This window comes from Pleurodeles waltl, chromosome 4_1 (genome assembly GCF_031143425.1).
Source record: "Pleurodeles waltl isolate 20211129_DDA chromosome 4_1, aPleWal1.hap1.20221129, whole genome shotgun sequence".
In the NCBI taxonomy this organism is placed as follows: Eukaryota; Metazoa; Chordata; class Amphibia; order Caudata; family Salamandridae; genus Pleurodeles; species Pleurodeles waltl.
In genome coordinates, this window is record NC_090442.1 from 937,490,668 (window position 1) to 937,517,453 (window position 26,786).

The 26,786-nt window shown below is 44.4% G+C and overlaps 1 protein-coding gene across 1 annotated transcript in view; it reads right to left on the bottom strand.

Moving 5' to 3' along the window:
* Nucleotides 1-26,786, bottom strand: part of IL17REL (interleukin 17 receptor E like) — a 600,388-nt gene that overhangs the window by 338,317 nt on the left and 235,285 nt on the right. The window contains exons 7-8 of the mRNA XM_069229705.1: nucleotides 16,891-17,030; nucleotides 10,911-10,982 (exon numbers count right to left, since the gene is read on the bottom strand). Coding sequence (XP_069085806.1) covers nucleotides 10,911-10,982; nucleotides 16,891-17,030 — 212 coding nt within the window. The remainder of the gene's footprint in view (nucleotides 1-10,910; nucleotides 10,983-16,890; nucleotides 17,031-26,786) is intronic.

Sequence of the window (26,786 nt, forward strand, 5' to 3'; positions counted from 1 at the left end):
TCAGACATGATTCTTCATTCATATTTTCACTTTTGAAATAATGGTGCTACTGGGTCCCTACCTTCATATTTTGGTACAGGGACCATATTGCAATATATTGCAGTGGTGCAGTGCATAGCTGTACTAGGCGATCAGTGCACAGATACACTTTGTTAGTCTTGCTGCAAGAATGACATTTGCAACAACTTACTAATGCGTTGCACTAGTAAATATTTTTCCACGAAGCGGTTGCGACAAACGATGTTATTTCACTATGTGGCTAGTACTAATATTTTTGCACTAGTCAGTCAGGGCAATTGTATTCTTTGCACAACGAAGGTCAGACATTAAAAATGCAATTTTCACACTGATCAGTTAGTGTAACTTTTGCTGCAGATTCCAGTATTCTTTTGAAATTTCCAGCCATAGCATGTTGTTAAAAGTGCAGATACCTTGCTTCTATAGCTAATGAACACAAGTTGAGATTGATCTAGTCTGTTAGCAACAGAAAAGGATGTTGGACGGAGAGCTGAACAATGCAAACATTCACCCCCAGTCACAGATCTGGGTTTAATCCATCGTTCTTTTGCTCACCATGCCACCCCAGTTTGGATCTAGCCACATGCAAATCAGTCTTGATCCTGTTCTGCATCCAAACAGTCCAGCCCAAACTGCCAGGCCAGAGCCTCCCTGGACCGGAAACAAACATCCTGGAGCCAGTTTCAAGGTATCACCCTTCATCAGCCAGGCTAGCTTGAATCCAGGGGCACAGTGAGCAAGGGACCCACGTCTGGGCATACCCTTCCCACTTAAAGAAACTTTAGCAACTAAAAGGATGATGGTTGGAATGCTGAACAATGCAAACATTCACCCCCAGTCAGCTTTCCCTTAATATGTTTCCTTATTCTTAAGGTCTTGATTACACAATGGTTGCATAGGGTGTTGCGGAGCAGATATGCCAAATGACACAAGGGCACTTTTCAAATTTGTTCATTTTATGGGTTAGCTGGTAAAACTCTTTTTTCAGATGAGGTGACTTCATGATTTTATAGTAATATTTTTTTTTTGGGTTCTCCATATTTTTGCATGCTAGAATTTTAGGGGTCGATTATGACTTCGGCGGACGGAAAAGGCCATCCACCGAAGTACAGACGATCAGGTTGCTGCCAGTGCGGCCACCTTTCCACAGGTCCCATCAAGAGTTTCCTGCTGGTACAGAGGGCGGACTCTAGCTTACCAGAGGGTGCCCTTCCAGTTCCTGGGCCCCTGGAAGTGAATTTCTGGTGAAATCCTGTGAAACGATGCCATGCAACTTTGCTAAGGACGCCGCTGCACGGAACCTACGATGCCACCTGCACTTGAAGCCGTTGAACTCACAGAAGTGTGACGACCCCAATGACTCCGCAGGCCTCGCATTGCCACAGCTACTGATCCCGCCCGACTTTGCTGACATTGGAGTGTCCCAACACCAATGTTCGTGACACCCGACTCTGTTGCGGCACCTGTGACCCTGTGATGTGAGCACAAGCCCATGAGGTTGCCCCACAGCATCGTGACTTTGCCGGATTTCGTCTCTGCCAGAGGTACTAAGGAACCAACACCTTGCAACCGATGCCGCCTCACCTCCGCTGCTCTGCAGTAACGACCCAACCCCTCTTCGCGACGCCTCTACTCCTCTGCCCTGCAGCACCGGAACCAGCAACGCCTCGCTCCCTGAATCCATGCACTGGCGTGTTTTCTACTTGTTTTACTAAGGTACTGTACCTGGGGGTCTGTACGACTCCCGAAACGGTGTCATTGGCGTCGCATTGTGGGAAACGACTCAATCACACTGCCGCTTGACATCAAATATCAATATTTATGCCTCTAGGCACTATTTTTGTGCTTTTAATTGCTAAGATTGGATTTTTGTCATATTTGGTCTTATTTATTTAGATACAATATTTACTATTTTTCTAAACCTGTGTTGTGTCATTTTGTAGTGGTTCACTGTATTACTGTGTGTGTTGGTACAAATACTTAACACATTGTCTCTGAGTTAAGCCTGCCTGCTTATGCCAAGCTACCAAGGGAGGGAGCGGGGGTTAACTGAGTGTGATTCTCCTTTACCCTGACTAGAGTGAGGGTCCTCTCTTGGACAGGGGGTCAACCTGACTGCCAACCAAAGACCCCATTTCTAACATTGGTGATCAGCGGCGAGGATTGAACTTGTATTTGTGTTTGACATATAGTGGTTAAGTGTACACTACTATTTACAGTGCAGACAATTGCATAACCACATACCACTTGTTTTTGGTGATCTTGCTTTCTGTTGTGTTTCTGCTTTGGACTTCATCTACTTCCACTCTTTGACAACTTCTCTTCGGGAACTTTTTGTTCTGCCTTGGAACTTTGCACTTTGTGACTTACCACCATGTCTCAATCTGAAGATGCACCAGCTGGAGCTGTTTTTGAGTTGGAGAAGCTGGAGATTTATACAGTTGCTCAACTGACGAAGTTCAGTAAGGATCTTGCCTGTCCCATTAGGAGCACCGCCAGGAAGGAGGAGCTGCAAAAGACACTGAGGGTGTGGGTGACAACCAAGGAGGTGGGGGGGCACAGAGGAGGAGAATGAGGGTGAGGAGATGCAAGAGCCATGAGGGCATAGAAGAGGTACCTATGCTGCCTGGGGGGTCTCCAGGGCAGTTAGCAGTGTGTCTTCTAAGAGTCTGACTCCTGAAGAGTTGCAGGACAGACAGGCAGAGAGGCTGCACCAGCTTGTGTTAGAGAAGCTTAAGATGGAGGGGGAGAGGGAAGAGATCAGGGTGGCCATTGAGGACAGAAAGCTACAGCTGGCTCATGAGCTTAGTTTAAGAGAACTAGGTCAGATTAGCCAGTTTAGTAGGGATGGTGGCAGCAGTACCGCAATGCAGCCTCAGAGGAGGGTGTACATTCCTAATGGCCTTGTGAAGGATTACTAGAGGGAGGATGACATATACTTGTGCTTCAAGGGGTATGAGTCTGCTCTCCACATGAACATGGTCCCTGAAGCACATTGGGGGAGGAGGCGGGTCTGTGGAAGCACTTTGAGGTAGAAGGGAGGGATACTCTGACATCCTTAGGGGATCCTCAGTGGCTCACTTAATCTAACATGAAGGATGCCCTACTCACAAGGTATGGTCTCACCCCTGAGCAGTATAAGGACAAGTTTAGGTTCTATGAGAAGAAGGAATCCCAAACATAGTTAGAATGTGTTGACTCTCTCTGCAGGTCACTGGATGGTTGGGTGAAGGGCAGTAAGGTAACAACTTATGAGGGTCTTTAAAACATAATTGCTTGGGAGCACTTGTACAGTCTTTGTTTTCCAGAGCTGTGCCTGCACTTGTTTGACAGCAAGCTGACTGACCCCAGGAAGCTTGTGCAGGCAGCGGACCATTAGGAGACCACAGGGGTCCAAAAGAGGTATGGGGAGACCACGCCAAAGTTTGGCAGGGTCCCTCTCAGAGGAAAGGGGGGTAAGGGTAAACATGTGTAGTTCTCTAAAGGGCCCCAACCTAGTTCCCACGGTAAGGTTTCCCAGCCCCATGTTGAGAAAATGCCATGGTTCTCCAAAGGGAAAACTGCTGAGGGGGGTACTGCAAGTGTTATGCATGTGACCAGGTGGGTCATGTGAAAGGGGATCCCAAATGTCCCAAGTGGACACAGGCACCTACTGGTGCTCAAGCACAGGGTTTGATGCTTGGGGAGGAGTTGGTTTCAGGTGGGGGGGCCCCTTGTCTCACTAGGAGACAGTGAGATGGTCCAGAGAACCCTAGTGTCTGAAAACACTAAGAAGTACAGGCTGTAGTTGACCATCAATGGACAGCGAGTAGAAGCTGTGAGAGACACAGGAGCCACTGTGACTACTCTGAGACATCATCTGGTGTCTGAAGAGCAGATAGATCCCCATGTACTTCACCAAGTAGTTGTGGTAGAGAACTCAGAGTGCCTGTGTAGGATCCCTTTGAATGGGGGGGATTGTCTCAGGTGGCTTGAGAGTAGCTGTTCATCCAACCATGCCTGTAGATTGTCTGCTTGGCAATGACCTGGAGGATTCCCCTTGGAAGGAGGAGGAACACAGGTCTCACTTGGAGATGTTTGGTCTGGCTGGGTGGATGTTTGTGTTCACCCAGCCAATGGCAGCCCATCAGGGTGCTCAGGAGACCCTGGAGCCTAAAAGAGTGCCCCAGGCATCTGCCAGAAGGAAGAAGGGCAAGGGGTGCGGGAAACCGGCACCAGAAGTTCCCACAGTCTGGGAGGAGACGGAGCCTGAGGGTGATGCCCTGGAGCCTATGGGGGAATGGGTGGCTGAGCTTGAGGATGTCCCTGAGATGACGCAGTGGCAGCAGGAAGGGGGACCCACCAGGGAAGCATTCTGTGAGGCACAGAGAACATGACCTACTCTGTAGGGTTTGCGGTGGAAGGCTGCAGATCAGGCATCTGGCAGTGTGTATGGATCACACTTGATCTACTGGGAGGACGACCTCCTATATAGTGAACCTAAGGTTGCTGAACCTGGGTCAACCCATGTGCTGGTGGTACCCCAGTGCTTCAGGGCCTTCCTACTGGGCCTGGCTTATGATGTGCTTTTAGCTGGACATTTGGGGCAGGACAAGACCTTTGAATGGCTTGTCACCCACTTTTACTGGGCCCAAATGTGCAGGCACTCAGATGTACACTGTAGGTCTTGCCAAACTTGTCAGGCAGGTGGCAATAGTGGGGGGGAATGTAAGGCTCCCCTCCAACCTTTTCCTGTAACCAGCACCCCCTTTGAAAGGGTTGCTATTGACATTGTGGGGTCTCTGGATCCCAAGACAGCCATGGGCAACAGGTGTATCCTGGTCTTGGTGGACCATGCCACCCGGTACCCAGAAGCCATTCCTTTAATATCAATCACCTCCCCTGTAGTGGGACATGCACTGATGGGGGTTTTTACCTGCATGGGGTTCCCCAAGGAAGTGGTCTCCGATAGGGGTATCAACTTCATATCAACCTATGTGAAGTCTCTGTGGAAGGAGTGTGGGGTAACCTACAAGTTTACCACTCCTTACCACCCCCAAAGAAATAGTCTGGTTGAGAGATCCAACCACACCTTGAAAGGCATGATCATGCCTGCCAGAGCCCTTGATGCGTAAGTGGGACATCCTCTTGCCATGCCTTCTGTTCGCCTACAGGGAGGTGTCACAAAAGGGTCTAGGATTTGGTCCTTTTGAATTGTTGTATGGCCACCCTATCAGGGGACCTTTGAGTCTGGTTAGGGAAGGCTTGGAGAAAGCCTCCAGTAAGCACCCCCAGGATGTATTCAGTTACATACTGGCCTTCAGGAATGGCCGGCTTCAGGAAGGTCGCTCAAGAGAACCTGGAAGCAAGCCAGGAAGACATGAAATGCTGGCATGACCAGAATGCCACCCTGGTTGAGTTTCAGCTTGGCCAGAAAGTGTGGGTAATGGCCCCAGTAGAGCCTAGGGCTCTCCAGGACAAGTGGACTGGGCCTTTTGAGGTGGTGGAGGGCAAGAGGGATGTCACCTATATGGTCTACTTGTGGACTTCTAGGAACCCTACCATTTTAGGGTGATGCCCTTTGGGATGAAAAATGCCCCTGCCACGTTTCCGAGGTTGGTCAACCAGGTGATGGCTGGACTGAACGATTTCAGTGCTGACTACCTGAATGACATTGCTGTGTTCAGCTCCACTTAGGAGGAACATTTGCAGCACTTCTGTAGAGTGTTAGAGACCCTGCAAAAGGCAGGCCTCACTATTATGGCTAGCAGGTGACAAATAGAGCAGGGCTCTGTAGTATATTTGGGGCACCAGGTAGGGAGTGGCCAGGTGGTACCCGTACAACCCAAGATTGACACTATTCTGGCTTGGGAGCTCCTCGAGACCCAGACTGAGGTGAGAGTCTTTTTAGGCCACACAGGTTACTATAGGAGGTTTGTTAAGGGGTATGGCACCATTGTTGCTCCCTTATCAGAGTTAACCTCTAAAAAGCAACCAAAGAAGGTGATCTGGGCTGAGTCCTGCCAGACAGCTTTTGATGCCCTGAAGGCAGCCATGTGCACGGCCACCGTGCTGAAGGCACCTGACTTTTCCAAGGAGTATGTCATGCAGCCTGACGCTTAAGAGCATGGTGTGGGAGCAGTGGTATCACAGCTGAACAAAGAGGGCCTAGATCAACCTGAAGCCCTCATCAGTAGGAGGTTACTTCCCAAGGACCGTAGGTGGAGTGCAATAGAGCGTGAAGCTTTTGCTGTGATCTGGGCGCTGAAGAAGCCAAGACACAGCATGTTTGGGACTCGCTTCTGGTTCCAGACTGACCACAGGCCCCTCAAATGGTGAATGTAGATGAGGGGTGAGAATCCAAAACTGTTGAGGTGGTCCATTTCCCTCCAGGGGATGGACTTTATGGTAGAACAACCCCCTGGAACAGAACACCCCAAAGCTTATTGTCTGTCCAGATTCTTCAGCCTTAGTGATGAGAACTTCCATGAGGTTGGGCAGTTCTCCCCACTTTCAGCTGGGGGGACACATGTTATACCTGGCATCTTTGGCAAGGTCTCCCCTAACTTTTTTGCCTCTACTTCCCAGGTTGTTTCTGTGTGCTGGACTCAGTTTTTGCTGTTTTTATTACTCTGAGCACTTTGCCACTGCTGACCAGTGTTAAAGTGCATGTGCTCCCTATGTGAAATTGTATGCATTCGCTTCTCTATGATTGGCATAATTAATAAGTCCCTAATAAAGTGCACTAGAAGTGCCCAGGGCCTGTAAATCAAATGCTACTAGTGGGCCTGCAGCACTTGTTGTGCCACCCACATGAGTAGCCCTGTAAACATGGCTCAGACCTACCACTGCAGTGTCTATGTTTGCAGTTAAAACTGCCAATTCGACTTGGCAAGTTTACTCACTTGCCAGGCCTAAACCTTCCCTTTTTATACATGTAAAGCACCTCTAACATAGGCCCTAAGTAGCCCCATGGGCAGGGTGCAGTGTATGTTAAAAGTGGGACATGTACTGATGTGTTTAACATGTCCTAATAGTGAAATACTGCCAAATTCGGTTTTCACTGTGCAAGACCTATCTCTCTCATAAGGTTAATATAGGGGCTGCCTTTAAATATTATTAAAGTGCAGTTTTCCTTTGAGAACAGATAGAAATTTGGAGTTTTGGGTCTCTGAACTCACAATTAAAATATACATCTTTTAGTGAAGTTGGTTTTCAGATTGTTAGTTTGAAAATGCCACTTTTAGAAAGTAGGCATTTTCTTGCTTAAACCATTCTGTGACTCTGCCTGTTTGTGGATTGCCTGTCTGGGTCAGTTTGACAGTTGAGCTGTTTGTGCATCTCCTCTAGACAGTGACACAAAGGGTGCTGGGGGGGTAGCCTGCATATCCTAATGAGCCATCTGTGCTAGAGTGGAGGGAGGAGTGGTCACTCGCACTTGAAAGGGCTGTGCCTGCCCTCACACAATGCAGTCTCCAACCCACTGGTGTGTGTCTGGGGCCTGGCCTGGGCAAGGCAGGATCTTGTGAACAACAGAGACTTTTCTTTGAAGTTTGCCTACTGCAAAGGAAGAAAGGGGTATAAGTAGTAGACCCAAAACCCTAGACTTTAGATCACCTCAAGATCTCTTCTGGAATCAAGAGGAACCTCTGCCAGGAGAAGAGCAGAGGAGAAGTGCTGCCCTGGCCTGTGACTGTGCTTTGTTGGGCTATCCTGCAGTTGCTGCTTCTGCCTGTGAGAGCGGTATCTCCAAGGGCTTTGAGTAGAGATTGCCTCTGTTTGGAAGCCTCAGGGACAGCAAAGGCTTCACCATCCAGTTCTGAGTCTACGTGCCGTGGACCCTAGCTTGCCAGAGGATGCATTTCAATTCTTGGGCCCATAGAAGTGAATTTCTGGTGAAATCCTGTGAAACGATGCCAGACGAAGCCGTGCGACTTTGCTAAGGACGCCGCTGCATGGAACCCACGACGCCGCCTACACCTGAAGCCGTGGTTCTTGCAGATGCACGACGACCCCAACGACTGCAGGCCTTGCATCGCCGCCCGACTTTGCTGAGATCGGGGTGTCGTACCAATGATGTTCGTGACACCCGACTCCTTCACTGTGCCTGTGACCCTATGACGTGAGTGAGACCCTGGGACGTCACCCCACAGCATTGTGACTTCACCGGACTTCATCTCTGCCGGAGGTACCGAGGGACCGACACCTCACAACCGACGCCACCTCACCTCCACTGCTCTGTAGTAAGGACCCAACGCCTCTGCTACTCTGCCCTGCAGCACCAGAACTGACACCACATCAGATACTGTGACATCTCACTCCCCGACTCTGTGCTTCGGCCTATTTCCTACTTATTTCACTAAGGTGCTGTACCTGGGGGTCCGTACGACTCCGTAAACAGAGGAGTGGCATTGTGTTGTGGGAAATGACCATCACAACACCGTTTAACATCAAATTGCAGTATTTGTGCCTCTAGGCACTATTTTTGTGTTTTTAAGTGCTAAGATCATATATTTAATGGTGTATAGTGAATTTATGTTGTATTTGGTCTTGTTTATTTAGATAAAATATTTACTATTTTTCTAAACCTCTGTTGCGTCATTTTGTAGTGGTTCAGTGTATTACTGTGTGTGTGTGGTACAAATACTTAACACATTGTCTTTGAGTTAAGCCTGCCTGCTCGTGCCAAGCTGCCACGGGCGTGAGTGGGTGTTAACTGAATGTGATTCTCCTTTACCCTGACTAGAGTGAGGGCCCTTGTTTGGACAGGCGGCAACCTGACTGCCAACCAAAGACCCTATTTCTAACACCTACCTTCACCTTGTCTCACTGTCTGAGAAAAATACACAAAGACTCACTGCCAGCCACACCTAGTAATGCAACCCAGGATCAGGCTGCAGGCACCAAATGGTTAGGACAAAAAGGCCAAGTTTCTAAAAGTGGCATTTTCAGAACTGTGTCTACAAATCTGACTTTACCATTAGATAGGGCTTTTAATTACAATTCTTTATTTAGCCTGTTTACATGCTTCCAATTGAAGTTATCAATTATTAAATATATTAAAGTAATCCAATGATATCCTATGGGATAGCTAGGCCTTGCAGAAGTGAAAAACGAATTTAGGAGGTTTACACTGCCAGGACATGTAAAACGTAAAAGCACAGATCCAGCTAAATACAATTCACCCTATCCTCTGGGCTGTTCAGGACCTACCCTAGGAATGACTTAAATGGTTTACAAAGAGATGTTGTACCTTGGCAAATGGTTTATTTTGCAATGTTGAAATGGCAGATTAAAAATGAACACATAGGATGCAATGGCAGGCATGAGACAAGTTTAAAGGGTTACTTAAGTGGGTGGCACAAAGAATGCTGCAGGCCCACGAGTACCACTTAATGTACAGGTCCTGGGTACATATAGTAACCCTTCACTGGGAAATTACAAGTAAATTGTATGTGTAAATTGGGTGTAAGCCAATTGCACCATGTTTTAAGAAGTAAGCACTGTAGCACTGGTAAGCCATGGTAAAGTGTTTCGAGTTCTAAGGCCAGCATAAGCAAAGTCAGCAAAACAGGAATGTTGAAGGAAAAAGGTTGGTGGAGAATCATACCATAGATGCCAGGTCTAAAACCTGTCCTCAACCCTTTGGTCCAGCAGCAACATTTACAGTCAAGCAGATATTACATTTTCTGTCAATGGAGCCCTCTCTGGCTCTGTCAAAGTAAAATTTCTACAAAGGCCAGATAGCATGAAGTCCATCTGAGGGAGAACATTAAGCACAAAATAAAGAAAAATGCCCCTCACACCCTGAGTGAAAACTCTCAGGTTGTAGGGTTTCATTTTTTTTTTTAATGAAAAAAAACACTCACTTTGTGAGTTTGTTTCCGAAACACAAAAAAGTTTAAAGTTTAGTGAATGGTCATCAAAATCAACAGAGGCTATCCACCAAACATTTTGTAGACTGAAAGCAACCACCATGATGGAAATGCCTTTCAATGTTCAGAGATGACTGTGGGGCCAGTGGCTGTCTCTAAATTTGAAAGACAGTAGTCCATCAGGAAGGTGGAGGCAGTGCTCTTCACCACTCTGACAGGCAGTGTACCATCCTACAAATTGTAAATCAGGCCCCTACTTGCTACTTAAGTGTACACACTACAATCCTAATTATGAGCCCCCTAAGGAGAGAAAAACATTTACAGCGCCCGATGAAATCAGACACTGCAGGGTTTGTGATTAATTAGCAGTAATTAGCAGTGCATGTTGAGGGCTCAAGTTAAGGTTACCTTAGGGCATGAGTTATAGTTACTGAAAGAACTTTAACTATAAATTCTGAATGTCTATGCTCTTGCACGAGTTCCGTGTGCAACATGAATCACCAGCACACTTTTTTTGAAAGTTTTGTGAAGATTCGTCAAACAGTGCCAAAGATATAGGCAAGTCAAAAAACGCTTTTTCTATGGAAATATAGTCCTAACTATAACTACCTAGTGGCGTCTTAAAAATAAAAAAATAAAAATCAGAGTTTCATGAGACACTACCTGGCAAATCCTAACCCATCACTAAGCGTTTTGTTATGACAAGATAAATAGTAAACGTGACTGATTTTACCCGAAACACAGACGCATATTTCAACATTTAAAAAGTGAAGAAAGTATAGTGTATCCATTTCTTTTTATGTTAACAGCCCAGGTGGCATGAAATCTGTGTGCCACAAGTGTCACCAAGTGCAAATACTAGGTGTTCCCTTACCTATTTAAAAAAGCAGTAACAATTGTGAAAATGCAGATGCACTTTTTTCTTGTTCCGCATCATGGCAAAATTGCCCCACTAGCTGCAGAACTAAGTATATGCTTTTTGTAGGAAGATGAACTAACTAAAAAAAGAAAATAATAGATTGTTAAACATATATTTACCTCAATACAAAGACAAGGCAACAGCTCAGAGTACTGCAGAGAAGCGGATTTCAAAGGATCTTCCACTTTTATCTAAAAGTAAACAAATAATTACAAACAGATTACCACCCTTAGCATATGTTTCACATACACATGTTGTAGTTGTATTATATGTATTAGTAGCTAGTGATATCATAACAAAGGAGGATACTGCATTTCTTTACAAACCCTTTTTCAGTATAGTATGTGTTTGTTCATGAGATTCAACTAAATGTGTCTGCTACGAGATATGTAGAATCCTGAAAGTAGAAATGTATATGTGCCATGGCAGTGAAAATAAATATGGCCCAACAACATGTTAGTTATAGCAACTGTAATAACAAACACATATTCATAACAACTGTGCAAAGGTCAAATTTGAGTGTAGTTACCACAGTATACAGAAATTTTACATGAGAAAACACTTTTTCCTGCCTCTCTGATTACATGTAACTATTACCACACTGGGTAATTGCTCTCCTAAACCTTACATATCTGTGACGTGGGACTTATCTTTTTCCACAAATTTAAACACTTGCATTTAGATTTTGGTGAAAAGCCTTTGTTAAAACAAATATATATAATCAAAAATACCTCCTCTCTCACGAGCCAATAAGCCATGACACCCACACTCAACAATGGTAATAAATAGCATATAACAGACTTTGTATCTGCATAGATACACACAAGTACACACATACAACTATATATATATATATATATATATATATATATATATATATATATATATATATAAATATAAAAAATCAAATGGAAAGATCTGTCAGTCGTTTAAGACTTCAATTAAATAGCAATATGAACAGCATAATTTAAAATTATTATTTGCTAAGAGAATACCAATGATAGCCTGGGTCATGATAAGATTGGATCTAATGGTTATGGGATTCATTTAATATTTGACAGTTAGAACGTCTTAGTTCCTTACTCATAGCAGTTTATTTGCATCTAACAATACCCACCCATGAAGAGGCAGAAGTGCATTTTCACCTGAGGCAGATCCTAATAGAATAGAGGGGAAAACGACTATCACAGCAGTTCTGTGTTTTCTGTATCACATGATGGAATTCTCAACACCAAAACAGGGGTATATTTCCAGTATTCACATTAGAACTGTCACTGAGGATTTCAGAGAATGTTCTCAAAGGCTAGTTTTATATAGCACTATGTCTGATTATGATGGCCATTAAGGAAGTGCAGCTGAGAATGTTGGCATTTAAGCAACGTAATTCAGCAGCGGGTCTGCCACCATGTTGAGGTGGCTTCCCCTGTTAAATTATTTACAAAGGCGGACGTGCCCCCACCCTCTAAGTTGGGTGGAATAAAGCCTTAGTAGGTAGATGGGACTTCTGACATTTTTTGGCGAATGACCCTTTAGAGTTAACTCAAAATCAGGGCCTGATACTGGACTAGGCAACCAGTTCTCAGGGTTCCAGTTTTGGCTTAGGCAGTTGTCTACTAAGCAATTGATCTCAGGAAAATGTTTTTGAATCTCTATACCTTAAACCGTTGATATATGCAATGTAAATATCTGCAGTGTAGGTTTGTGCACATTGTCTCACTGATAATATTTACAAACTCCCCAAGTATCCCCTATCAAAGTCTTAATGTACCCAATTTACTATGGCAATGCACATGGTAGAAAATCTTCAGTCATGGATTATTTGATTTAAGCTGCATCAATGATTTTACCTTTCAGTGTAAATGAATTGTTAAATGCTCTTTAAATTTTATTAAGTATTAATACTGCTTTAATGGAAATGAAAAAGAGTGAGGGGTCTCTAAAAAAGCATGGCCAAAAAAGCATAACTAGGAATTCTTCCAAGAACCACGGTCTACGTAAAAAGTGTGTGGCTGAAAAAATGTCAAGTAGAGTCTTCTGTGTGACACAGCGTGCCTCCTTACCTGTCTTTGTGTGTGTGTCCATGCAATTTCTATTATTGCATCCAGAAATATAACACAACAATGCACATGTCCAAAACAACCCAGACCTGTTGCTCATTAGTCATGTCAGTTAAATGAGTACGAAAAGTGATTTTGTTGTGAATAAAATTGAAAATGGTTCAAATCCATAAATACCAAACTGTGAACCAAACATTACTGAGGTCTGCGAGAGGGGTAGTGGTCTTCGAATTGTCTCAATCAACCCCATTATCGTCTTCACACAACCTTCCTCTGTAGTCTCTGACTCTATTAAAATATATAGCATTATTCTCTACAGATCTTTCTGACCTTCTCCATCAGTGTGTCCTGTGTGTCATCTCCTTTCTCCTTATCACAGTCTTTTCACCCTTCTCTTCCCAATGTATTTCCTTTACTATATTTAATCTCCTCCCCTCTAATAACCCACCATTCACCTATAAGCACTGTATTTTCTTTTCCTCTGGGACTGTCAATATTTCAAAGGTTGTGTCCATCCTTCACACACTTTCATACAGAGTCCCAATTGGCATATATGTGACCATTTCCATGTGCACACTGCAGATATGTTGATGACTAGATGCACCAGTAGTCTGACTACCATTTGAACACACTGATGGGCACTGTGAGAAACTTCTACTGCCCTCAGCCTCAGATTCAGAGCTTTCAAGTGTACCCTGTCATAAACATGCACCTACAAACTGAATTCACCTGCAGACACATGGGGAGACTTAGGTCACTTTATGCACTCTAATAAAGTCATTGTGTTGCATATAAAAGCTACAGAAACACAGTCTGGATCTTAGGAAAGGCAACATGAAGTGAAGCACGTAAAATATAAATGGCTACTGGAAAGCTGACATGGGTTTACTAAATGACATTCATTCTGAAGAAATAAATCAGTGGTTTTGCCAGTAAAGTTAAGGACAAGAATGCAGGGCTCAGTAGGTGCCAATTTATAACACCTGTCCTGTTTGAGATTTAAAACCTTGGGTATATGAGAAATCATTAAAAAAAGTTTTTTGCTTGGCAGAGAGAAAAAAATCAACAAGCAAGCTTCAAAATGTACCTTACGATACATGGACGTCAATTCACCGAAATGTCAGGGGTAGCGGAAGTGGCATCACATTCCCTATGACCTCTGCTTTCACTCATTCTTAAACATACCCACACATTAGCACTTACATACACACTCTCACATAAACGCACTCTCACCCGCAAGCATGCACACAACAAACATTTAAAGGCATTTTTTACTTACCTCAGCTGCCATGGAAGGGCATATTCCTAATTGTACTCAGTTTTTATTACACTGATAGGGAATGACATATATTTCATTCACTATTAGTGTAATAGAAAATTGACAGAAAAAAAAAAATTGGAGCCTCAACTTATGTCCATAAGGGTGAGCTGCCACAGAGTTCCTGACTCCGAATTTGCCACCTCTGAGGCCAGGGGTCAAAAAGACAGCGACAGGGATAGCAAAGTGCAAGCCAGAGGTCGCAGCTGTGAGCCCTGGTAACCCCTACATGACATCCATGATCCTACTTGCCAATCTTTCTCCTGCTCCCCCAAGAGCTACTCAAAGAGAACACTGAATTTACGTGGTGTCTGCAGTCGTGGCTCACAGGAGGGAAAAGGGGCAGGGCAGTGTGGCACACAGTGGGGAGGGGAAAGGACAAAAAAAAACATATCTGCCGCACTGCACCTCTCTGATCGATCTGCTCCGGTCCTCCTCCACAGCAGGCACAGGCTCCCAGCCTGCCCTGCGTCCAATTCTAAAGCTGCTTTCATGCTGCTGGCAACATGAAAGCAGCCTTAGGACTGGACGTAACATCCAGCCATGGCGCTCTGAGGCAAAGTGAGAGTCTCTGCCTGCTCCCCAAACCCAACAACACAGTTCTGGGTTGGAGAGAGCCTAGTGCGCATGTGTGTTTGGCTGGCACAAGACGGCTAGCCAAACATACATGCGTACTGAGGTGGAGTGCTGTGCACAACCTCTCTGCACATATTGCGCCCCATGGCCCCACCCCTTTTACAGTAAAACCATAATAAACATGGTTTATTATGGTTTTACTATAAACATTTTGCAGCTGCTGCTGGGGGTGGGGCGGTGCTCCTCTGCTATAGCGGGGGATCCGCCCCTGGGTGCGTGATTGACTGTAAAGACAAGCATTGACTTTGTCCAAAAATGTCTTTGAGAAAGTTACATGGCATCCTCAGATCTTGTTCAACACCCAATAAATAACAATAATTATTTAACATGTCGTCAGTGTCAGTAGTGAGTGAATTCAAAGCATATCTCTAGGCTCATTCTGATCTCACAGGAAGTACTATCATGTGAGAGTATTGCTGAACATTTAAACCTAAAACTCCTATTGTGAGCGATGCTTTACTTACACATCATTGCACAAATAGTGCAGGAGAAAGAACGAAATACACAAAACTTGTTTAGAATTTCATAGCAAGCTGCTCCTCATTTTATCTATTTGAACCGTATCTCTGGAATAATACTAAATAGTACTGTGATTATACTCGATATTTTATGTGAGGCATAAACTGAGCTTATTTAACACTTATTCATAATTTAGGTGATTAGCATATTTTATTGCCGGACCAATGTCTGGAAAATGTAGTGTAACACAGACCTAGTACATTTTTTGAACAATTTGGCAGATGTTTTGAGAGTATAAAAGGGCACAGCTGTTGCAGCATTTCAGTATTCAGAGCAGGGGAAGGGAATACAACTTCTGAAAGAAACGTACACTATTACTTCCATTTAATCTAAAAAAGAGAGGCATTTATAATTGAAGCAGAATAATGGAAGACAAATTTGACGGAATGAGCTGAAACAATTTTAATTTTATAAAGGAGAAATGTATTTGCCTTATAGAGATACCAGGACTGTGCTTACTTAATTGTTCTAAAAGTTCGTTTGCTGAAGAATAGGGATGGAAACCGATCCCATTGGCTAAACAATGCTTTAACATTGCTCTTAATGGGGTTTCTTTTGTTTGTGAACTAAACATAAGAGTTACTTGAATAAACAACTTAACATGGAAGCTATCTGTCTGAAGTCACCATTACCCATGTGCCATCTTCCACTGCTGTAAAAAAAAATACTGTGAATTCGACAGAAAAGTCTGGGTTCCACTGAGTAATGTTTCCCTAATGTTTGCCTTTTGCTAAAGTGATTCATGCAGAAAATATCTCGCTGAGACATTTTCTGCTTGAAACAGTCTTCTGCCTGGTAGGTTGGGTGACTTTTATGTGAGACATACATGAAGTATGGAACTTGCATAAAAACGTGTTTTAAAAAGTTATGCATAAACAAATCACACAAGATAGCAGAAATATTGGCTAAGTGAAAATTGTAATGAAAGTTTTGAACTTTTCCACAATTTTTCAAAAATGCGGATAGGAAGTTTATCCGATTTCTAACACCACTCATCTTCGATGTCTGAACCCAAATGGACGAAGGGGGCAATCGAACATACACATGCTGGACATCGATCAGATAATTCCTAACTGGCCAGGCAGTGTAGCACTCCTGCTGCCTTCCCAGCCATCGACAGTGACCAGCTCCTATTTTGTTCTATTCTTGAATACATGATCCGATATTTTTGTACCTTCAGTGCAAATCACTGCAGGGCAGATGTCTGCTTAGAGCTTCATGAATTTACATCATGTATGTAAATACACCGCTCATGCTGCATAGTCTTTTGATGTTTCGAAAAGTTTAGTAATACTATCCAACTCAGTGATACCCCTTCATTTGACCTCAGGTTTATGAAATGCAGTATCATCAGTTGTTACTCAGATTTCTGACTTACATGTTACACAAGGATATCTTCAACGACATTCCAACCACTTAGCCTTCTAAAGATTTAAATACATTTTTATTTAGGTATGGGAGCATCGTGCTTGTCTGCAATAAGGTATAGTGACTCATCGTGATCGATAGTTTAATTATTGTTTCAAACCATGCCTCTATTCCTCATTATTTAATAAAACAATGACTTACCAATGCATGCACTCCAATATCTTGACAGCTAAACCATTTGTGGCAGAGACGTACATGATAATCTCGCTCTTCAAGAAACTCTGACACATCTACTAATATAGATTTTGTTTCACGGTCCAATCTATATTTTAAATTTCCAACTGAAAGGGCGAAAATAAACTCGGTTTAATAGGCTGCTTTATGATTTTGTAAAATATACAGGAACACGTTAAATAAAATAATATTAATATTGCCTAAATGCAAAGACTGAAAAATGTGCTCACATAATATACAGGAAAATACAGACTTTTGTCTCTAATGAATTTACTGAGGTAATGGGCTTGCATAACATGACATTGAAGCCGTTATTACAGGCATGGCAATACATTTCGATGACCGCTAACTACTGTTACTGTACGTATCAGAATTATGAGTTTTGTGAGAAGTACTGGCAGGCCAAACCTGAAGAATTTTGTTTCAACCCCAAGATCTGCATGTAATTCACGAAAAACTCGAACACGATAAACACTGATCACTTCGAAGCAGTTTCGAAAATTGTAATAAAGGCCTTCATGTCATGCGGAAGCACATATTCGTTGGACCATGGGCAGTGTTCAAATTGTGCTTGTTGTTTCCGGTGAAGAGCACCGGAACTTATTTTTGAGGGCCGGCCTTATTTTTCTGCTTCAAGCATTTACTGCGATCAAAAGGCACCTATGGGAAAAACGGAGGAAGGGAAAAACTAATAGGCGTCACAAAGGGAGAAAGCTGAAAGCTGCAGGAGTGAGCTGAAGGGGCAGGGAGTGGCTGTAAATTGATAAAAGTGGCCCGAAATGGCTTCAGGATTACACTGCATCAGTACTCCCTGCTCGCACATTAAATAGTAGCAGCCACAAGTTTAAGAGGAGGGCTCTGTGCACCAGCAGGCTTTTGTTTACAAATTAAGCACTGACCATGGGTACTCACAAAATGTTTTCCAGGGGGGTCTCAAAGTTTGGGTAGTGATGTGACCGAGTGCTGCATTGATGCTAGCAGAGTGCCGTGGCGCGGTGTTTGGGAGAGTGCTGGGGGATGGTGGGAGAGTGACAGTATGGTAGGTGTAGGGGAAGAGAAGCACATACATCTAGTGGCTGAATTGCACAATGTAGATCCAGAAAACCTGGGATTAAGCCTGGCTTTTCCACTTTACCAAACTGTGTGATCCTAGTCAATTGTTTTATTTCCCTTTCCCTCCCTTTTCGTCATTATTGCATATAAAAGAACCTCAAAAAACATGACTTCAGGGTTTGTGCTGCACAAAACCTTTTCCTGTGTTTCATTTAATACACTATATTGTTGTCCATGTATAGAAGGAACCCAGGAAACACAAAGAGTGCACATACTAACTGACTTGTCTCTTGGTTCACTATTGGCATTTTTTCAGGGTTGGGGGAGGGGGGAGAAAGAATGTTTCTGAATTATGTTTGAAAGCTATTACTTAAAAAGAAAATACTTTTTCAATGCACTGATATAATAGGATGAACGAAGGTGAAATGTATACACTTTTTCATTTTTTTTTTAAGAGACCTTATCATATTTTTACACTTTTGCTGCAGTGCGCCTTTAAAAATAAAGGTGTTCCCAAAGTTAAATGTGCATGACAACCTAGTTACTTCATTTGTTTATCTTCAATTACCTTTTAAATGAAGGTTTGCCTGTTTATTTAACATCATTTTGATCATAATGCTGAGTTGAGTAAACAGCAGCTCAGTGCTGCTGTTGACCGGGGGGTCTGCTTGTAAAGGACAGGAGGGCCGCTTGCGGCTCCCGGGCTATACTTTGAGTATCACTATAGACTACCCAGCCACCAGTGTATACTGCTGAGTTACAGCTTGCCCTTCTCAAGGCCAGAAAACCCTCAACTTCAGGCTTTGTTCTGTTCTGGACCATCTATATCATGCACAAAGTCTCCTTTCCTAAGTGGAGAAGGTCGCTGCTGTATTAAATGTTTTACTGATGCTTTTATGATATGCAAATGTCCCTGTGATGACACATATTTTTCAGAGTAGGTTATTTTTAAGCTAACAATGCTCTGTTTACTTAGCTTGGACCATATCAATAGTGACCTTCTCACAGAAACATGCAGCCTCTTTCTTATTGTTCCATTTACATTGAAGCACACCAATTTTTCCCGTGGGTAGGTCCACGTTATAGTCATTCTATAGGTAAATATATTAAATAGCAAAAACAGTCTGTGAAACATATCTCTTAACTGACTTTACTGACTTATCTTTGTTTTCTAGTTTTCTTTTCCCCGGATACATTCCTTGCTTCTTAAACTCATTATTAAGTTGCTATGTTCACCTTCCCCTGTTTCATCTACTTCTTGAAGCCATGACTCTCAAAGCTATGTCAACATTCTTTTAAACTCTCGGCCTACCTTGAATTCTGGGATTTGCATGTGTCACCATGGATTAAACACGACACACTCTTGAGGGCAGTGTTTGTTTGCCATGTGGTGATTACTGTTTTTTCCTTCTTTTTTTTACGGCTGTGCCCCCGGTACCACCACTACTGTTCCAATCCTACCCATGTGGGGTTCGGTTCTCTCCCTCCAAATGTATAGCTGTTTAATTGGGCACTGTCTTGTAGGCGGTGAAATGACTGTCTGCAGACAAATCTCGGCACATAATCTGCATACTGAATTTTGGACCCTCCCTTTTGAACAAGGGTGCCGGGTGGTAACTAGTTGGTAACCACCTTGGTGATTTCCGGGCATGTTCAGGAGCCTCTCTTTTCTACCTGGTCCTACTTCCTCCCCCAGCATCTGGTTACAGCACTCCACCCCAGCCTGTGTTTTAAAGACCACTTTATTCCAGTCTTTCACTTTGAAACTTTATCCCCAGAAAACTGAATGTATGTAGTGTGGTTGCTTTCTCCTGAGGTGACTCCTTCTGGTCACCTTAGAGTGCGGTTGTCATCAGTTCAGTAAACTGCTTGAATGCAGTAACGGGGTTTGCATCCTGACGGGTTCACTTACAGTTCAGCATGGTAGATTTGCTTTTTTATCTCTCGCAATGACTGGAATGTTTGGATAACAGACTGAACATAATGGCGATGGGGAAATATATCATATCACAATGCTGAAACAAGAGAATACAGTGTAATGGAACATCACAATAGTGATTGCCTTGTGTCACAATGTGGATTTCCCGTACAAATCTCAATAGGGTCGATGACAACATAAAATGTATATGTTACACATTTGCACTACACTGCCACAAAGTTGCATCAAGGCACTTTTGAGAGAGGGAATGTGGTAACTTTACAGCAGTTACAAAGGGGAGAGGATGTAGGGCCAGATATGCGAAAATGCAATTTTGTATTCCTTAAATAACGACTTCAAAGAAATCGCTATTTAAGAAATGCTAAACACTGCGTACAAAGATACAGATTTCCTAAAAGCGATTCCTACAGAGTAGAAAATGCTATTAGGAAATTGGTATTATGAAATCCCATTGCATTTGAATCAAAGGGCCGGTATTGCATTTCTTAAATAGCGATTTTTTATTAAGAAATCGCTATTTAGGAAATGCAAAACCAGGGATGGCAATGGGAAAAAGCTCCCCCTGGTGCACCCCAAAAAAAAGGAGTTCCCCTGTAGAACTCACATATGTCTAAGGGGCATGTGTGTGCTCTCTTGCAATAAAAAAAGGACCTTGGGGTGCTTTTTGTTTTAAATTGCAAATGGTTATCACTGACTTAAAGTCAGCGGTAATTGCATCTCGAAAATGCCCAAATCACATTTTGGAAATGCATGGTAAACCACATCTATTGGCTTTGCCAGTGCATGTTATAAGTGGAGTGACTCTCGTATGTTTATTGACCCAGGTACACTTTGCAGTGGTTGTAATAACAGGACATATTTCCACACTAACCCTTCAAAGAGGTACAAATAAGAGTAAACACATGTGACTGACATGAAAGGCGATTTATGACTGATACCTGGGTTTTTATTTTTTTTAGTTTAGTAATGCTTTATTGAATAAGTTAGCATACACTGGTACAGTACAATAAATACATTTGCAACCAGAAGAAAAAACATTTAAAAAAAAAGGATTAATCATAATCATAAAGATAATTATATCTATAAGAAACAATTTGTATACACAACCAGACTGTAATATTGTACCGTAGAATAATAGCATTTTTTGTTATGTTTTAGTAAAGAAAGAAAGAGAAGAGAGAAAGTAAAGAAAGAAAAAGTAAAACAATGCAAGTAAAAAATCACATAGTTACAATAAAGCAACCATTAAGTATTAACAGTAGTATGTTAAGTCTTGTTTTGTGAAAGGAAAGAGGTGAGGGGAAACCAAAGCATGTCCCTTTTAATTAACAGTTGAGTAGTATTAGCATTTGCTCGATCCATTCTGTTACACCGCAGCGCTCGCTGCGGCCGCGGGCTCAGGTTGCCGCGGCGCGGCACGTTAATTTTGCCGCAGCCGACGCCAGGGCCGCGGTAGACGCCGAGGCAGACACCCAGGTCGCGGGGGTCACCGCGGCTCCGGCGAGGGCCATAAAGGCTCCAGGGAGCCGGTCTGGGGGTCACGGCGCTCGCCGCTCCCCCTTTTTCAAGTTCTGCCTTAAAGGCAGACGCGGCAGAGCCTGAAACCCCGAGGGGGTTTCAGGCATGGCCGCACACAGCGCATTATGCGCTTAACATTTATTTCTCTTGCATGTATTCACCTGCCCACCACCACTTACCGATGTTCCTAGGACAAACCGAACCCTTACACTGGGGGTTCTTTATACTTGCCTTTTTTCTCTTCCCAGCATGCTTACCACTTCCTCTCTACCCAGCATGCATTGTCTAACACACATACCTAATTCATTACTGTTTTCTTTTCCCCAATCCAAGATGGCGGTGTTCTACTTCCTGTTTCCTGTTTCCTGTCCAGGGGTATTTAAGGGGATTCCAACTGCCTGTTCATTGCGTTGCAACACTCCTTGGTGATAGTCACGCTCCTATTTGATATCCTTCTGCGAATCCTGTCTGTTCCTGATTTGCTTTGTTTTCCTGCCTTCCTGAACTGCGGTCCTAATACCCTGGTGTCCTCCTTTCGTTTCAGGGAGTTCCTGTGGAGGTTTTTTACCCTACTGGGGTTTTTCCTCTGGGACTCCTTCTGGAGGGCACGGACTGTAGTGGTTCGCTCATACCAAACAGCACCGTGGCTACCGGAAGGGGTCGCCCCTACCTCGGCCAGAGCAGAACCCGTCGGAACAAGGACCGTTCCCCTACGCCTCTCCGCTGCGAGGGTAAGACCGTTGAGAACCGCGACAGATTGCAACGCCCACAATTCCTGTTGCAGTCCGGAACTATGGATAACCCAGTGGTAAACACGGAACCTACTAACCAGGACCTGCTGGCGACGATACAACAACAGGCTCAAGAACTCCAGCAATTACGTACTGAGAATACTGTTTATCGACAAACCTTTGCCTCCAGGACCACAGATGTCCCTGCAGTAGCCGCCTCTACACCTCGATTTTCCGGGGATCCCACCACATTAAAAGAATTCCTGGATGCCTTAACGGTGTACTTTGCCTTTCGCCCCTCGCAATTTGTACAAGATAAGACCAAGGTGGGGTATTTGATTAGTGCCTTATCAGGACCAGCCTTGGCCTGGGCCACACCTCTAGTAACCAGAAACGATCCCTGTCTATCTAATTATTCCACCTTTATCACTACTTTTAAACAGATGTTTGAACGCCCTGGACTCGAGGCGTCAGCAGAAGAGGCTCTTTGCGAAGTTCAACAAGGGAGTCAGGATGTATTACAATACATCACTGGTTTCAGACAATTAGCTGCAGAAACAACCTGGGTGGAACGTACCTTGGTGACACTCTTCCGTAGAGGTCTAAGAGAGGACATCAAAGATGAACTAGTACATTCTGCCAGGATAGAAAACCTCAAAGGGTTGATGGACCAAGCACTAACTATAGAGTATCGGTTAAATGAACGACGAATGGAGAAAAAGAAGAGTCGTTTGCCTTTTCACTCAGTACCATCTCGTCCCTTCGCCCATCGTTCCGAGGAAGCCCGCCCTGAATCCAAAGGGAATACCGAGGAAGAGCCCATGCAGATTGACACAGCTCGCGGACCTCTATCCGCCAGCGAAAGGGAACATAGACGAAGGAAGGGGCTTTGCCTATATTGTGGTGCAGCTGGTCACCTAATTCGCGCCTGCCCCATTCGTCCAACCAAGCCCTTGGGAAACGCCAACTCCCGTCCCCAGTAAGAACGGTGAGGACGGGATATCGTGATATACCTTCTATTTGCTCTTCCAGGGAGGAAGGAACTGCTCTTTTTCTCTTACCAGTTATCCTCCATTTAACTGATGGCCGCGAAGCAAGAACTTTGGCTTTATTGGATTGCGGAGCCAGTGGCCTATATTTAGATGAAACCTGGGCCAAAGAACAACAAATAACACAAATACCCAAAGAAATACCAGAACAGGTACATACTGTTGATGGGTCACTCTTGGCCTCTGGACCGGTACAATACACCACCCCTACTTTCTGTTTACAGTTCGGTAAACATCAGGAAATTCTCTCGTTTGACTTAATCTCATCACCACACCATGTCATGATCCTGGGAATTCCATGGCTTACACGGCACAATCCTTACATCAACTGGGAAACAAAAACCATTTCGTTATCCTCCCATTTTTGTCAACACCATTGCTATCCGGCCGGGGATTATTGGTCCCCAAAAAGTCTCTCAACAGCACCTGCCCAGGTGGGAGGATCCATTAATGTTCTACAGGGAGTTCCCAGACAGTATCAGGACTATATCGATGTATTCCAGAAGCCAGAAAGACCTGAATTGCCACCCCACAGAGAATACGACTGTGCCATTTCTTTAGAGCCAGACACTGTAGTTCCTTTTGGGCGGATGTACTCCCTCACCGAACCAGAGAAACAAATTCTGAAGGAGTACCTAGATGAGAATCTACAAAGTGGGTTAATAACTCCCTCCTCTTCACCCGCCGGGGCTCCTCTTTTCTTTGTACCAAAGAAAACCAAAGACCTGCGTCCCTGTATCGACTTCAGAGGGTTAAACAGGATCACTATCAAAGACCGGTATCCGCTACCCCTCATCAAAGACATCTTAGAAGCAGTCAGAGGAGCCAAGAGGTTCACTAAGCTGGATCTCCGAGGAGCCTATCATCTGCTAAGAGTCAGAGAAGGTGATGAGTGGAAGACCGCCTTTAGAACACCTTTTGGTCACTACGAATATAGAGTAATGCCCTTCGGACTCACTAATGCCCCGTCCATCTTTCAAAGATTCATGGATTCTATCTTTTCTGATCTTTTGCAACAAACAGTGGTAGTGTATCTTGACGATATCCTAATTTATTCGGTTCATCCAGAGGAACATTCCAAACACGTCCGCCAAGTCTTAGAAAGACTCCGACAACATCATTTGTTCTGTAAGCCTGAAAAATGCGAATTTGATCAGATAGAAGTGAAATATTTGGGATACTGTATAGACCAAACCGGAATTGCCATGGACTCAGACAAAGTACAGGCTATATTGAACTGGCCATCTCCTTCTTCCATCAAGGAGACTCAATGTTTTCTGGGACTAGCCAACTTCTACCGGCAGTTCATAGCAGACTTTGCCCAGAGAACCAGCTTCATTACTCAAACCCTCAAAAAGGAACACCTAAAGAAAGGTTTTTGTTGGACACCAGGCGCTGAGTCAGCTTTTCAGGACTTAAAGAAAGCCTTTAGTCAAGCCCCTATTCTTCGACACCCAGACACTAGCAAACAATTCATTGTTGTCACAGACGCCTCAGAAAGAGCCATTGGGGCTGCCTTGTTACAAAGACAAGACGATGATGACCTAGAACACCCTGTATTCTATCTATCCCACATTCTATCTGATTCTGAGCGAAACTATTCCGTGCTAGAACGCGAATTACTCGCCTTAAAGGTCGCGTGCACTGAATGGAGACACTTTTTGATGGGATCAAAGGAGCCCTTCGAAGCCCGGACCGATCATAGAAATCTACAGTGTTTAAGAAATTTCCAGTGCCAAAATAGCCGGCAAGCTCGATGGGCCTTCTTCTTCAGCCAGTATGATTTCTATATCACCTACATCCCTGGTTCTCAGAACATCCTGGCGGATGCCCTGTCCCGACGTTATCCTGGGTGCGGTGATTCCGCAGTTCAAAACTTATTCGACAACAATAAAATCATAGGGGTAGCACAGACCTTTTTAGATCAAGTTAAGTCTGAATATGCCCGTCTACACGAAACAGAACTAAAGAGGTTACGTCCACAGCTGCACATAGATCATGACTACTATTATCATGATAAGGCCCTGTTTTTACCCACTAAAACAGTGCAAATCGAAGCCTTACACATGTGCCATGATTCTCCTATTGCGGGTCATCGAGGAGTGAAAGCGACTCAAGATCTTTTGCTTCGCTCTTTCTGGTGGCCAACTCTCAAGGCTGACACTGAGGCATATGTGTTATCCTGTCCTACATGTGCTCAAGCCAAGACACCCCGAACCAGACCTGTGGGCTTACTCCGCCCATTACCTGTTCCCCCAGGCCCATGGCTTACCATATCCACCGATTTTATGTGCACCTTACCTTCCTCAATGGGAAACCACGTCATAATGGTAACTGTGGACTCCTTCACCAAGATGGCCCACTTCACGGCCTTGAGAAAGTTACCCACGGCAAAGGAGTTAAGTCAGGTCTTTACTCAAGAAATTTTCAGGCTACATGGGCTACCCCAAGTTATTATATCAGACAGAGGTCCCCAATATATCTCCCGTTTCTGGAACCAATTCTGCAAGATCTTGGGGATCCAGGTGGCTTTGTCATCCGGGTTCCACCCTCAAACCAATGGACAAACAGAACGACTCAATCAGGGTCTCGAGCAGTACTTACGTAGCTTCTGTAACGCTACACAAAGTAATTGGGCTCCCTACTTACCGCTTGCCGAATTCTCCTATAATAACTCTCTACACAGTGCCTCTAAAGTCTCTCCTTTCTATGGCTCCTATGGTTTCCATCCCAGGGCCTTCCCAACTCCCCTGAGAGACAACTCCAACCTTCCCGCCATCTCCTCTTTCGTTCGACAGCTACGGGGTATACAGCGAATTATCCATTCTAACCTTGTGTCCACCAAGTCCCGCATGAAGACAATAGCAGATAGGAGACGCTGTGCGGCTCCTCTATATCAAGTCCATGATAAGGTCTGGCTCTCCTCTAGATTCCTACCTCTCCGACTCACCCAAAACAAATTCAAGCCCCGCTTTTATGGTGCCTTTCTCATTCTCAAGAAGATCAACCCAGTGTCCATGCGTCTTCGCCTACCTCGGACATGGAAGATCCACCCAGTATTCCATGTCTCGCAACTGAAACCTTACCGTCCTGATCTCTTTCATAGGCAGTTGCCCTGTCCCCCTCCTTTGTTGGTTGACAATGTGCCTGAATACGAAGTGCAGGAGGTCTGTGACTCTCGATTTTTCCATGGGCGCCTCCAATACCTTATTCATTGGAAGGGGTACCCTTTGAGTGAGTGTTCCTGGGAGGATGCCTCTTCAGTCCATGCTCCTCTTTTAATCCGCCGCTTTTTTCGGCTCTTCCCTCACAAACCCGGGGCCTCGGGGAGGGGGCATACTGTTACACCGCAGCGCTCGCTGCGGCCGCGGGCTCAGGTTGCCACGGCGCGGCACGTTAATTTTGCCGCGGCCGACACCCGGGCCGCGGTAGACGCCGAGGCAGACACCCAGGTCGCGGGGGTCACCGTGGCTCCGGCGAGGGCCATAAAGGCTCCAGGGAGCCGGTCTGGGGGTCACGGCGCTCGCCGCTCCCCCTTTTTCAAGTTCTGCCTTAAAGGCAGACGCGGCAGAG